At 44.2% G+C, this 15815-nt stretch overlaps 1 protein-coding gene across 1 annotated transcript in view; it reads left to right on the top strand.

The window, feature by feature from the left end:
* Nucleotides 1-201: 201 nt before the first annotated feature.
* epas1b (endothelial PAS domain protein 1b) overlaps nucleotides 202-15815 on the top strand; it is a 32723-nt gene continuing 17109 nt past the window's right edge. The window contains exons 1-2 of the mRNA XM_076975437.1: nucleotides 202-529; nucleotides 12713-12903. Of these exons, the coding sequence (XP_076831552.1) occupies nucleotides 504-529; nucleotides 12713-12903 (217 nt within the window). The 5' untranslated portion in view covers nucleotides 202-503. The remainder of the gene's footprint in view (nucleotides 530-12712; nucleotides 12904-15815) is intronic.

Genomic DNA, 15815 nt, shown 5'->3' with positions numbered 1-15815 from the left:
CGAGGTGGGGGGGGGGGTCAGGGGGTCAGGGGGTGAGGGGTGAGGGGGCGGCTCCTCCGGACCAGCCAACCAATCCAGGGGGTGAGGGGGCGGCTCCTCCGGACCAGCCAACCAATCCAGGGGGTCGGGGGAGGGTCCTCCGGATCAGCCAACCAATCCCGGCGCCGTGACTGCCCGCTGTGGTTCGTGTAGAACAGATCCAAAGTTCTTCTGTAGTTCCAGAGCAGCAGGTGAAACTCGGACCTTCTCACTCAGCGCGTCTCCAAACACCTGGACACCAGCTGCGGGCAGGAGAGGCTGTACGATCCTCGGCAGTGTCCTGAGACTGTACGGCCCAGACAGCTGCTGAGCAGAACTTTAACTCGGAATGGACTTTATCTGGGAACAGGCAGCGGAACTTTAATTCACTGTAAGATCGTACGAGCGCAACTTGTGTTTCCAGCTGAATTTGATGCGACCAAAGTCCACTTGAATATCGGAAATTACCAAGAGATCTTGGAGACATGACGGCGGAAAAAGACAAGAAAAGGTGAGAAATGTGACTGTGCGTGTTTAAATGACCCGAGCGGTACCGACACACGTTACACTTCACGACGGAACCGGACCACACAAGAGAGAATAAAGTTTTACTGAGACATGAACAAGTTAATCCGACTGAAGTTCATAAAAAGTAGCGCAGAAATGCGAACAAACGTGAGGTTCATTTGTTCATGTGTACATTTATGAGTTCGTGTTTTAATATATATATATAAACATAACAATTTACTTATATATATAATTATTTACACACAGTCGTATCATATCGCATTTTTCATAGTTGTTTGGCGGCCTATTAGAGTAGCTCTCTATAATGTCTACTGAGCAAAATACAAAATCTTAATTAAGGATTATTGATATGATATAATGTATTGTTATTATTATTATTGTTATTGTTATTATTCTGCACTTGTTAAAGAATAAACATCGTTTAATGAGTATTATAAAAATGATGTTCTAAACGAACCCTAAAACTATTATGTATTATTTTATAATGTATTATAAAACGGGCCAATTAACGAACTGGTAACTTATACAATCATGGTAGCAGAAATCCTCTTATTCGGTACATGTTTCTTTGTATGAAATGTTTCTATTAGTGAGATACTGAAGTCAGGGCGCTTTGTGTTTAGTATGTTTTGTTGCTTACTGAAGAGGTTGTTTGTGAGGATTTAGTAGTGATAAAGTCCTTGAATGTCCAGTGGTCATGGCTCTCTCTGACTGATGCTGTGTGTCCAGGACATCACGGGGAGGTCGGCGTGGCCCTGCTCTAACAGCTGGCTTTTACCTCCTTATGTTCATGTGTGTTTCCATCGTGCATGCTTTATGAATATTTATAGTTCTTCTGAATTTGATTGTATAGGCTATATATATTATAACTACATTTCATTCATGGGTCATTAAATTGTTACAGTAATCATATTTAGATCAGGCTGACAGGTTGAAGGTTTTGTTTTTGTTAACACCAAGTTAAAGTTTTTATTGGAAACACAATACATTTCAGTTATGACTATTACTAAAGCTATTACTAATGCTTGCTTTGCTATGCAATTAAACATTTGCAATCAACCATTTTTTATCTTAAATTCACCTTGGAAATAAACACCAACTTAAAAACCTGGCGAGTGTATTCAGCATGTCTGATCTGATTTTGCCCTGAGGATGTCAAGTGTTGAATTGTATATGCTAATGATGACAAATTAGTTTGTAAAAGCCATGTCTTTCACGTCATGTTTAAACCTGTCAGCTTTTAAAGGATCCATTGAATGTTTTAGGTCCCTTTACAGTAATATTTTCCCTGAAGGACCTGTATCTGTGCACACACAGGCGCGTGTGTCCACTTGGGCAAGTGTGTGTGTGCGTGTGCGTGTGTGTGTGTGTGAGCCGAACAAAAACGCGTCTAAAAGTCTGCTTCAGCCTCGTGATAGATTTTCTCCCTACAAGCTCCAAGTGTCTTTATCAGACGCACCCGAAGGAAGCTGAAAGCAAACAGACATCAGTATTACGTTTAAATAAAGGGCAAGTATCTTTAGTCTCAGGATATTGCAGTTGCGAGGGGGATGCACACACTCCAACATTTCCCTGGGGTGAGAGGTGGTTATCCGAGGATGGACTCACACAATACACATCAGACATCTTGGAGCGTCAGAGGGGCTGTTCAGTATGTGTGGCCTAAATGGTCTATGCAGGGTGGAGGTCTCTGATATCTATTTTAAATGTGGTGTTATAGAATAAATATTTTCCATTATGTATAGTCTGTAAATATAGCTCCTTTTATTAGGTCTTGCATACATGATTTCACAAATCGTCATATTTGTTTAGGGATACTAATTATGTTGACACATTTCTGAAGGCACATTGAATTAGCTTATTGAATGATTTCTAAAAAAAAATTGGAAGCCAATGTGAAGACAATGTGGTAATCTAATATTTGATAAAGTCGATACTATGGCTCAGTTACAGGTAGGTGATGTTTGAAGTTTCTACCATTTGCGCAGATTGTGAACGAGCATTCTAATGTGTCCTGCAAAACTAATTTCCTGTTTGTGCTAGGGGATTCTGGGTTATGTAGGCCTTATGAGGGGATTGGTACTGACCATGGATGCTGGACCTTTCTTTCTGGACTTGGTTTGGTGCCCCCTGATTGATTCAAACCCTCCCACATGCCAGACAAGCGCATACTGTTGCGTGCTGAGCTGAAGGCTGTACAGCTGTGAGGGGGGGTCTCTGCTGGGCACTGGACTCCACTGTACAGTTGTGAGGGGGGGGGGGGTCTCTGCTGGGCACTGGACTCCTCTGAACTGGGCCCTCCAGTCACCAGCTCGCTTGGTTACAGCTGGCTGGTGGCCCAGGGTTCCCAGTGCCAGCGTCTTCAGAGCACAGGCCAAGCTCTGACACGGCCACATCACAGCCAGACAGAGATGCCCAGAACTCTACTGTGCAATGTCCAAGACCTTCTGTTCCTCTGTCAGCATTTTACAGGTGTTGGAACGTGTGTCGTCTTGTGCCGGCGACGGGTTGATCTGCCGTTTAAAGATCACAGGGAGAGAGGATGAGTAACAGAGTTGCGGTGTCGAGTTATCAAAACTACTGTGGCCAAGTGTCTCGTTCCGTCTCTCTCGGTGTCTCATGAACACACACGCGGGCATGAGGACAATCAGACACGATGTGCCGCACCGCTATGCGGGTCGATGTCTCTGTACTTAGAGCTGAAAGCGGAGAAAGACAGAGCCTCTCCCAGCTGTCCAACTTGTCCAAACAAAAATGTGCAGTTTATTGTGACAGGACCTCTGGAGAGAGGATCCAAGCCTCCAAATCTTCACCCTGAGCTAACAGCGGGGCTTCAGGGCAGAGCGTCGGTGATGAGAAGGTGTTCTCTCCATCTCCTCTTTCTTTGTAGTCCAGCACAGACCTAACGGCCGCGTGCTGACCACCATGGCTGGAGTGCCCAGCGCCAGCCGCACGGTGCTGGAAGCGTATCGTAGCCATCAGCTATCTGGGAGATCACTTTTCCCATGAATGAGGGAGGTTCACTGTGCGGCTGTGCGAAGGAACACGGTGTTCCAGCTGATGGGAGATTAGCTGGGGACACATTGTTTGCTGTGTTTAGCCTGATGCCAAAATGACAGGAAAACGCCCTGTAAGCAAGCAAGGTGCAGGAGCCAGCGGGAATTTGGTCAGGTCCTGTGTTAGGGTCTCTCAGGAGTGACAGGGTCAATCATTTGGCTGGCAGGTCCTGAGACCCACATGGCCTGTTACTCCTCTTAGTCTTCCCGGTGTGTTTGAGAAGGAGAGGCAGTTGCCTGTTTCGTTAACAGGCCTCGTGCGGTTCATCCTGCCTCGGACCGTAATGCAGAAATGCTGGACAGAAGTGACACTAACAAACCGTTTCATGTGCTGTGTTGATTATGAGGCTCAGTACAGTGGCTACAGCTGAGTACCGAAGAGAAGAAGTTCTTGCGTTCAGGTGAACGTTCACACTGGATTCAGGGGGCTGACGTGTGTGTGCCTGAGCTCGTTATGGTTGTAGCCTTGTTGGGGGGGCAGACAGCTGTGGCTACACCTGAGGAAACGCACACACACGAGCTCCTCGCTGACACCTTGATTAAAAAAAATGGACACACACAGGCAGAGGACTCGGACAGAGGAGGAGGAGAGAGGAGGAGGGGGAGAGGGGGGGGGGGGGGGTGAGGAGAGGAGGAGGTCAGTAATACTGTGATGCATTAGTCAGGTGACCCAGGCTGCTCGGCGCTGCTGTACGATGTCTATAAACAGCCTTGGACTTGATAATAACCATAATCATAATCGTAAATGACCATAATCATAATGAAAGTTCTCCTAAAAAAAAGCCCTGGGCCACACTGTACAACTAAGAGTTTGGGTGATTGTGTTGGGCAAAACTGTGATAAGATGGGTAACATGTTTAAAAAATCAAAAAAATCTTACAGTGATACACAGAACTAAATCACAAATTCTACAAGATCGATTCCAGTTTCACTTGGATCAAAGAAGTAAACTGCCAAAGGCTTACATGCTCCAGCATCCGGAACGTTCCTCGGCTCTTGACTAAGATATTATTCCCCGTGCTGAAAGTGTGATTATCGTGTTCTTGTTTGGCTCACATTAATACAACTCTTGGTAATGAGAAGAATTCCCCTGTGGATTCAAGGCCAACACAAGAAGAATTTGCCTGGAGCACATGCAAAACTATCAACTTCAGCAAAGATAACTGATCTGATTAGGATCCAGCGTGTATGAAGCTGTAATTTACCTGACAAAGGCTTTGTAGTATCCACCTGACACCTGTGTTGTATAATAGCGAAGCAATAGCAGCTCCGTCTCAGAGATACGCATCTGGACACTTGTTGTTGAACCAGTGGATCTCGTATAGCTTCTCTCCTCAATCAACATGTTCCTCCCGCAGCCAGTTGTTTGTTTTTTCTGTATCACCTTTTTCAGAAGCGGAAAGACAAAAGACGAGAGTCCACGCAGTTGCAGACTGACAGCATATTGTTGTCTGCGTAGACAGTACATGCGTGCAGCTTGTTTTGGAAAAATTTGTTTTGTCCATTTTTTGTTGTTGTTATTTATTTATTGCAAAAACCTGATTTGCAGTTGATGTGAAGCGTGCAGACCCCTGACGTACTGGGTGTCACGGTGAGCCTAAACCCACAAGTCCAGTTCACAGGTTCTGCACACTAAAGCGCACGTGACTGAGGCGCTGTTGGGACTTTCTTCGTTCGGCACAGAGACTCTCAGCTTGACAAGCGTCTCTTGTATTACAGGAGTGTTTATTAGCGCCCGCGTTTGTGGTTTGAACACTTTGCTCACTGCTACTGCTGTTCTGTTCCGTTCATTATGGAAAGACTTGCTGCTACCACGTTCGCCCACGGCTTCTTCTTTAAGAACGGCCCCGGAAACACTGGTCAGTAGCACTGAGCAGCCCACCACTGTGCAGGTCTGGTCTTATCAGGACCAGTCTTTCCAGAAACATACTCCTGCTAACATTCTACACAGGTGTTTTTTTTGTTTGTTTGTTTGTTTTGTTTTGTTTTAATGTCGTCATTGTATTCATTGTCCTGACATACAAAACCAATTGTTGATTGAGTTTGAGAGCCACCCTCGCTGTTGTGTTCAAGTAGGGAACAGCGTGTACGGTATGTACTCTGTACGGGCCATTAGACACCAACCGTTTCTCCTGTTATGCACCATTAGTAAGTTGCGTGCCGTTCCCAGGTCTGCTTCAGTTTCATAAGACAAGGTTCAGTCGAAGGTTTCATGGCCCCCTGTGTGAGAGAACCACTTGTATGGAGAACTGGATTCCTCTTGCAGACTACAAGGAGGTCCAGTGCTGCTTCGAGTGGTCGTATTTCATGACGGCACACGTCCGAGAAGAGTGTCAGAGGAAACAGTCTAATTGGAGAAGATATTCCACTAATGATGATCCTGATACTGTAGGTTATCTTGTTGTTCTGATATTTATAGCCTGGTGAACAGTGTTTTTCACACATCATTCCTTTATTATAGGTGTTTTGAGATGCTGTTTTCATCCAATATACTGTCAATCTAGATTCCAAGTAGTAAACCTCTGGGTGACTCTATGAGCTGTATGCCTGGATTATACAATTTTGCAAGCTTTCTTGTAACTTTAGTTCAGCTCAGTAAATACTGTTTGTCCTTTTACTGGACAGCATGTTTGCAGACCGATAAACACAAACACAAACGATTCTTAGTTCAGTACTGGTGGCTTCAGCATTCACCAGAACGGCGAGTGGTGGCCACAGAAGGTCTTCTGAGGTGCTGAGATGGTTAGCATTGTTCAGGGAGCGCTCCAGCCTGCATGGCACACAGGTCTTTCTTAATTTAGTTCACGTCAGGCAAAGCAAGCGTCCTCCTGCCCCGGCTGGGACTGACATCTTCTGCATGGTTTGCATATGCCAGGGGCCTCAGAGTCAGTCTGTGTGTGCATGTTTTCAGCTGCCGGCATATGGAAGCAGAAATTCACCATGTGCACATGTCCTGTGTCTCCACAGCCAAACCTGCGAGGCCACCTGTCCTCTGCACCTGCTAAAAGGTGGCCAAACTCATTAACTGGGTCAGAGGTCAGCTGCTGTGATCTAGATGTGCTGCATCTGCACTGGAACACGCCTGTTTTAAAGCCCTTGTCTTTTCGGCCTGAACGACATGCCATCAGGAGGCCCGCATCCCTTCTGTCAAACTGTCATAGCTCACATTTCATTGCTGACATGTTTGAGTCTTCTGTAAAATAGCTGAGATTCTCAGAAACGGTTGACCTGGAAGTCAACTGAAGCCCGATCCCAAAACCGTTCAGAAGGACTTGTGCTTAATGACTGTAAGTGACACAACACTTCACTGCAACGTCTCCAAAAGTTGTGGTTGGCGCCACGTCACCTGGCTGACGTCCAGTTAAGCTCCAGTTCCATTTTGACAAACAGCGTAACATGTCTCATATTTATGAGATTCAACATAAATAAATCACGTCGTGTCCCCGTTGACCTCAGTTCCCAGGCTTGTCGACCCTCCGTACGGCTCGAGAGAGATCTGATTGACGTACGTGCAAATGATAGCGATCGGCGTAGAGATGGCTGCTGTGTAGAAACACATCTCCTAGTCTCACAGGTATCGCCCTTGGCATCTGCTCATGTGCCCTGAGGCCCCTGATGCACCGTGCCGATAGCTGGCCTGCACTTACACTTCTCCGTCTGAAGAAGAAGAGGAGGCACTGTGCTTCCTTCCCAGACGTCCGAGCTGAAACGCCTCCTGTGCTCATCACGTACTTATCATCAGCATTTTAAAACTATGACAAAATGAAGCGTTTAAGCTTGACATTTCGTTTCACTTAACAGTCTCTGAAAGGGTTATCCTTTCGTCAGGATATCTTCGTGCGGTTCAGTTTGTCACTCAGTTTTGCTCCTCTGCATATGAACGTTGGCCGATCACTTAACAGTGTAAAGTAAGGTAAAGGTCATAATGTAGGATAAAGGTTAGCATGACGTGAACCCAGCCAGTCAACGAGAGACATCTCACACTTTTGGGGAGTGTGATGGGGGTTTGACTCATGAGGGATTCAGCTTATTAACATTTTTCCTTCATAAAAGATAAAGCCTCTTCACTCCCCCACTTTCAAATCTCCTTCTATTCTACATCTTAAGGAGTAACTTAAAAATACAAAACTGTCATCATAAATATTTTGTTCCTCTCAGGGGTGTTTTTAAATTTTTTTTATGTTTAGTTCTGTAACATTTTGCCATTATAACGGTGGTGGACGTTTGTGGCTGTTTGTGATCGGGAGCTGACACTCACTGGCGTAATAATGGGGAGACGTAGCTTATCTCGGGAGTTACATCATCCAGAGTGAAAATAGGTACAAATTCCACACAGACACAGATTGCGTTAAGGATTTATCTATATAAAGACGTGGTATGCACCTTAAGATTTCGCTCAGATTTATTCTATTAAACTCAACAAAACAAGCTACTGTAGTGAAGAATGTTTTCATATTACAGTGATGTACAGTGATCACTTATTCCTCAGTTACACTTTGCGCATATAAAACGCATATCATTGGCTTTCTATTGATCATCTGTTTATATATATATATATTAGGACATATGGACTGCTCGGGACATATCAATTCCAGGTTCAGAGATTAAAAGTCCGCACCAGGATTTTGCTCAGGCTTCCTGGATTGTGTTGATTCCACTAATTTTACCTGGATGAGGACTTTTAATCTCTGAACCTGGAATTGACACCACTAATATATATATATATATATATATTCTAGAATACCAAGTGAACTCCACTGTTGCTCTGGACACTACAGAAAAGACATGCTTCTCTGTACAGTATCACCAATCACTTGTGCACATTCAGTACATTCAGCACAAACAGTGCTTATGAATGAGTGGAGTTTAAAGAAGTGACCGAGCGCAGATCAACCCAATATTGTCACCATCACCGAGTCCTTTAACTCTGACCTTTCCTGTGTGATGTCAGAGTTGGTGTGCTAACCGTATGGGTCACTGAAGCACTGTTTAGTCTTCAGATGAATCAAGTGAAATGTGTTGCTGTTTTGTGAGTGCTGGTTATCTGTTGCCTTTTGCGTTGTTTGTCTCTTTTTGGTAAAGACCATGCAATTATTTCTCATGAATAACAGAAGCAATGAGCATGCAAAAATGTTTTCAGTGTTGTTCAAACACTTCATGAGAGGTTCACTGTTTTTCATCCCATACCTTATTAAAATCGTTTCCTAACTGCATATGTCCAAATTTGCTAATAGCTTTGGCATTGAGAAATTTGCAGTTTTGTTCAGTATTTCACTGTATAAGCACATTCTAATGGGAAAATAATTTAAGCCCTCAAAACCTCCAATCAGTTTTTCTTTTGAAAAAGGAAACTGGCAGTATAGTCAGACTTGTTTGTAGATGTTTCATAGAAAAAAAAATAGCAAACCACGTTTTCCATGGGGTTTAATTTACCATGTTATGGGATGTACTGTGGCAAGTGGTTGCAAAACCAAACATGATATTAAGGTCAATTGTTATTCCAAACATGTTCTGTAAACATCAGTACTTTAAGCATGTGTTCATTCTGTGAATTTCCTGTTTTGCAAAAAAGACGTTTATCATGGGTTTTGAAGGCGTAAACGATCGCCCCAGTGGAGTGTGTTCAAGCCCAGGGAGAATCTTCAGAAGAACTATTGGCGATGAATAGTCTTAATATGGCGTAGCCGTGTGTTGGACACTTTGTCGCCTGCTTGCAGTGACAGGCCTGTGAGAGGCAGTCAAGCCGAACATGTTCTTCATACCACAAGAGCATCGCCACAAGTGTGACTGACGTCTCGCTGGTCGGCCGATTGTTCCGTGGTTTGGTGGAGGGGCTTCACGAGCGCAGCAGTGACCCACGTCTGCTGGAGCGGGTTCAGAGAGTGCAGCGCAGGGTTGATGGCTCTCCCGTGAGCACTACAGCTCTATTGTTTCATATCCTGCTGCCTCCAGTGGGATCGTCCTGGGACAATGGGGCAGACGCGCAGGGGCTAAACGGGAGTGAGCTTCAGTCTCCGAGCAGTCAGCACTGGGCTTAAAAGAGTGACGAACAGAGGCAGATTACAGGAACACAGAACATTTTCAATGGCGAGAACAGGCTGCTAAGTAGCTTCGTACAAACATCCTGAACCTCGTGAGATCCTTCTGGTTTGGCTGGGGTTCCGCTCTGGGCTGTTCCTGACAAGTTAGGCGTGTTGGTGCTACAAAATGGCTGCAAAATAAAACAGTTACTAATAGTTTGTTTTTCTTGATTTAGCTGCTGTCACTGTTGGCTGTATGACCACCCCCGACTAAAATGTGGTACTCTCTGTATTATTTTATTGTCTGATTTCTCAGAATGTTTCGTGTGTTTTGACCTGTTCTGCTTTACGTACGCTGCCAAAACAAACATCATACACAACATTCTTCATAAATTGCATCACAACCACAACGAAGACGCAGGAGCAACCTTCACCGCCGATGATCTAACCACAGTGGTGAAATTACTCTTCTAAATCCTCTGCTGACTGAGCAGTCTGACTTCAGAATGGGTTCGGAAGACACCCCGACAACTAAGGGAATAAACAACTCTGGCCTTGTGGGTTTATCGAACAGTGAACAACCTTCACAAAACCCTGGTTTGTGTTGAATCAAAGAAGACAATATGTGTCAGTCTGGAGGAATACACATGGCCTTAATCTCAACGCCCCCCCCCCCCCCCCTTTGGCCTGCAGAGATGCTACCAAATAACAGGGGGCCTGTGTTTAATGATACTGCAATAGGACTTGACACTAGCCTTTGGCTGTCTGTCGTGTGTGTTCCTTTCTCTCGTGGGCACAACCTCCTTGACGTGTCTCCAATTCAGGATGTCTCCTTGAAAACCGTCTCTGGAGCTGTTTATTTTCCCGTAAATGTGTGTGTGCAGCGTATTCAGGGTGCTGCTGCTGTTCATGTTAGCAAATCAGGAATTTCTGTTGTGGGGATCAAATGGGAGGGGCTTGTGAGCTGGCAGTGGATCAAATTGTCCAACCTTTAAACCCAGCCCTTAAACCCTGACCTTGAACCCTGCCCTTAAACCTTGCCCTTAAACCAATCATTTAAACCCTGCCCTTAATCCCAGCATTTAATCCCAGCCCTTAAACCCAGCCCTTAAACCCATCCCTTAAATCCTGCCTTCAAACCCAGCCCAAGTCCAAGGGGCGGGGCGCACCGTGTCCCGTTCCACCGTGCCACAGTCTCACACAACTGTTGCAATACTGCACTTACCCTACGAACTGCTAAGTGAACTTCATCCAGTGTCCGTGACCCGGACTGTTTGATATGTGACTTGCAGCGGTCTGTTGCTTTACTGAAAGTAAACATGACACCCAACGCAGAGCAAAGCGAAAAGGAGGGAAGTGTTTCCCCCACCTGCTTCTGCAGGGAAGGGCACCCCTGGAGGTCAAACTGTGGGGGAAAGGCACACCTGAAGGTCAAACTGTGGGGGAAAGGGCACACCTGGAGGTCAAACTGTGGGGGAAGGGCACACCTGGAGGTCAAACTGTGGGGGAAAGACACACCTGGAGGTCAAACTGTGGGGGAAGGGCACACCTGGAGGTCAAACTGTGGGGGAAAGGCACACCTGGAGGTCAAGCTCTGGGAGAAGGGCACACCTGGAGGTCAAACTGTGGCTGCTTCTTGGCAACAGGTGATTGTTTTGTTTATTCTTTGCCAAGAGTGAAAACTCTTCACGGTTGTACTACCACGTGTGTGCAGATGCTGCATGTACAGTCTGTGTGTGTGTGTGTGTGTGTGTGTGTGTGTGTGTGTGTGTGTGTGTGTGTGTGTGTGTGTGTGTGTGTGTGTGTGTGTGTGTGTGTGTGTGTGTGTGTGTGTGTGTGTGTGTAAAAGGCTGTGGTGTGCCACAGTTTCAGGGCATAAAGGCATCATTCAACACTCACTGTGTCTATTGCTCTATGAAGAGACCACAGACCACAGCTCACAGCTCTTGGCAAGCAAAAAATTTGCTGACTGTCAGAACACACCAGTGTGATTTTTTTACTGTATCGCTCACCTGTTTTATCCTTCCTCACCTTCCTCACCTTCCTCACCTTCCTCACCTTGCTTTCTTTTTTTTCTCAAATTTGTCACTTTTGTCCACACTGAAATAATTACTTGAGTATTATTTATGTCTGATGAAGCATTAGGCATTTGTAATACTTATATTTAAAATGTAAATTATAGCTTTATGAGCTATCCACTGTGGTGGAGCAGAATAAATTTGTGTTTCTTAAGTGCAGGGTGTGTAAGTGCAGGATGGTCCTGTATAGTCCTGAAGACACACATGTCAGCATGGCTCTCTTCCTGAGTCACTTCCTGAAACCCTCAGAAACATACATTTTTATGTGACCATGAATAAATGTACATTAACATTGAAAATGTGTCTCCAAGGAAATACCCCCTGCACTTGGGACTGGAGCCTCACAGAAAGCTGAATCTCAAGGGTATTTGGATGGAAGCTTTAGGTTTTTGAGGGCAAAGGACTGTTATCAAAGGACATGTCTACATTGTGTGTGTATTTGTGTGCGTGTGCATGTGTGTGTGTGTTTGTGTGTGTGTTTTCACCACCTGCCGGATACCTGCCGTTTTAGACCTGACATGTTTTGACTCTGTGAGAGTGAGCAGAATAAAAACTAGGACCGATTATCCATCCATCTGACTCTCAGATGCTCAGAGAGGCAGTGAAGGTCTAAACGCTAATAAACACATCGCGATTAGATTCATGCACTCAGGTGTGTCTGTGCATGTGTATGTAAGGCCTACATTTGTTTTCAAGTAGATATCAGAAGATCTCAAACTCTTCATACTGACCTTCCTTGAGGGAGGAAAGTTGGTTCAGATTCATGTTCTCTGAAACCTTCTGAACTCTGCACCACCATGATCACCTCGCTGGCTGTAACACTCACCCAGACCCCGACCAGAGCTCTTACCAGCAGGTGTTCTAATACGATTTCATCCACAGTGGCCAAAAACACCATCCAGTTGACAGGGGCTGAATGGGGGCTGATAGGAGACACTCCTACGTCACCACCCGGCCGAGTGTCGTTCGTGTGTGTGTGTCGCTCCTCACCCGCTCTGCGTCCCGCCCGCAGGAACACGTCGGAGCGGCGGAAGGAGAAGTCCCGGGACGCGGCTCGGTGCAGACGCAGCAGGGAGACGGAGGTCTTCTACCAGCTGGCCCACCAGCTGCCCCTACCCATCAACCTCAGCTCTCACCTGGATAAGGCCTCCATCATGAGACTGGCCATCAGCTTCCTCCGCACACGCAAACTTCTCACCACAGGTATGGGCCCCTGGTTCTGGTTCTGGCTCTGGGATTCTGGTACTGCCCAGTAGGAACACACCTGAGGCCTTAACATTATCTACAGGGATGCAGAGAAAGCAGCTCAAGATACACACACACACACACACACACACACACACACACACACACACATGCACGCACACACATATGCAGATATTAGGGCTACATAATATATCATTAGTATCATTGCAGTGTAGCCCTTTATATCCTCATCGAATGATCCACTCCAGTTTTTTAGGTGTTGTCATGAATCAAGGGGTTAACGCCAAAATAATGCAGCCCAGTTTAAAACAAGTGCAGCCCAGTTTAAAATAAGTGCAGCCCAGTTTAAAACAAGTGCAGCCCAGTTTAAAACAAGTGCAGCCCAGTTTAAAACAAGTGAAGACCAGTTTAAAACAAGTGAAGCCCAGTTTAAAATAAGTGCTCACCTGTGATACTGCAATCACAATGAACATTTAGCTTTTATTGTCCGTGCCTTGCATCCTTATTACATAATCATATACTATTTATCTTCCGTACCATCATAAGTACTTGGACAGTTAACAGAAGTATGCTAAAAGTCATAATAGTTTTATAGCAAAAGAGCTGGTGATCATTTTCTGTAGTTACATGTGCTGAGTTTTTCCATTCCTACTGGTGCCTCGATATAGAGGCACGGTGGTATGTCATCGTTGAAGCGTGCACATGTGATGTAACACAAAACTAGTGCAACACAAACGTGTCACCTTATCTTGCTGTTCTATCACTGACAGTGGGCCACTATGAGGAAGTGGATCCATTTTTTGTCTGTCAGGGTGTGTTAATGTTGCAGCTGCGTTATAAGTATGGGGTGCTGGTTTTATGCAAAGCTGTGATTATATTAGTGGTTATTGGGCCTGCTGTAGCAGTGGCTGTAAGCCTGTCCTGCTCTGTTAGGTTCACCGTGAATAAGAGGAAGGAGTTTAATGAACAGGATGGTGCAGTAAAAGGCTGAGGGCTTTGACAGGGCTTGTGTGAACGCCTTGATATTTTCACTGTAACTAAAAAGTGTGTGTATTAGTAAAAGGTGTGTGTGTGTGTGTGCGTGTGCGTGTGTGATGGTAAAAGTGCATGCAGTGATAAATGGTGTGTGTGATGGTAAATGGTGTGTGTGACAGTTTGAAACCAAAGGCATAGCACTAGCATAGGCTTTCTGGAAGCTTCTTGGACAGCAGCATGGAGGCTGTAGGACGTCTGTGTGGACGTCTGTGTGGACGTCTGCGTGTCTATTGTTTGTGCGTCTTCATTATAAAATTAGAATCTCCGGAAGCCAGACAAAGGAACTGTTACTGGGCTCAAACATCTCATCCTGTGTTTAGTCAGATAGTCAGAAGCAGAATTGTCCTGGACCTTCTTAGATATCTAGTGGTGTTTTTGTCTTATGTTTCGACATTATTTAAAGACCACGGAAGGCACTGAACTGTGAGGACTACAGGCAAACACACACATATGGGCAGCAGAAGACAGACACGATCTGGAGGTTTAGAGAGAGAAAGGCATCTGTGTGGCAGTGAGATGGTACATCAGATAGTGTTATCAGCACAGTGTGTGCTGTGCTCTGAGAGGGAGATGACTGGCACTTTTTCAGAAACTGGCGCTCAGAGTTTCAGTCCAGCCAAAACATGGGTCTGTCCTGGCGCCGTGCCCCCCCCCCCCCCCCCCCCCTTTACCACCCCACCCTTACTAAGGGTGCTCGGGAAACTCCTCTGACATAAGAGCGGGAGGATCACAAATACGTGCACAGACACTGATGTACGCGGTGACCCGATGGGTTCGGGCTCAGGGTTATTGGTGAAACGCTTGCTCAGATGTGCCAGTAAGGACACGGTGGTGTGAGAATCCATTCTAAACCTCTAGGAATGTTGCCATTATATCAATATTTCGGTGTTCTCATGCAACAGTGAAAAAGGAATTTTACTACTGTTAATAGCTACTACTAATAATAATATTATTATGAATTAAATAAAAGTAATAATAATATAATAAATAAAATATAGTAATAATAACAATAATAATATGATAACAACAATATGATGTGATGTGTAACAATAATTATTATTATTATTATTATTATTATAATATTCATAATGAACACTAAGACTCTTTGGATAAGGTTAACTGTATAGTTGTGCTTTCTCCTCATACGTTTAACACAATGGAAAAATATATTCATGCATTTCATTGCAGATAAAATACTAATTTATTTTTAATAAATATTTATTGTTCATATTTTAAAGTAATATTTACAGCTCACAGTTTGTTTCAAAGATACAAAAACAAGTTTCACATTAAAACAGTGCTAGAGTGTTTGTCCATATGCTCATTAACCTCCTCGGACCAAAGACGTTATAAAGCTTCACACATCCTTAAACACCAACACTACCATCATAATAGGGCTTTATGTTATTGCAAAAAACTAATAATAAGAATTGCAACCTTTTTTAAACTCATGGATGATTCTCAATTACGATATAATGATATGTTTTCAGTCAATGCAAAGGCCAATGCAAAAATAATAACTAGCACAATCTATATCAGGCATTTTGAAATGTATTTTTTACAATATATATATATATATATATATATATATATATATATATAGTTTGTATTTCATAATGTAATTCTATATTTTGTTTGTAATAATAGTTTGTCATTTTGTATTTTCAACTGCAATCTACATTGTTCATCTCCGCATGTCTTCTGCCTGAACGTAAGAACATGACGTTTTTCTACAGCGTCTCTAACGTGATATTTTCACCCTTCCTTCTACAAGCTTTTTTTTGTTGCTGTTTTAAACATTATGTGTTTAACAGTCTCTATGATCACATTTTAAAAATTGCATTTAAACATTAATTTGCATGAATCATGAAAAT

This window comes from Brachyhypopomus gauderio, chromosome 15 (assembly GCF_052324685.1).
Source record: "Brachyhypopomus gauderio isolate BG-103 chromosome 15, BGAUD_0.2, whole genome shotgun sequence".
NCBI classification, from domain to species: Eukaryota; Metazoa; Chordata; class Actinopteri; order Gymnotiformes; family Hypopomidae; genus Brachyhypopomus; species Brachyhypopomus gauderio.
The sequence above is the reverse complement of the archived record's forward strand: the minus strand, read 5'-3'. Positions and strand labels throughout refer to the sequence as shown.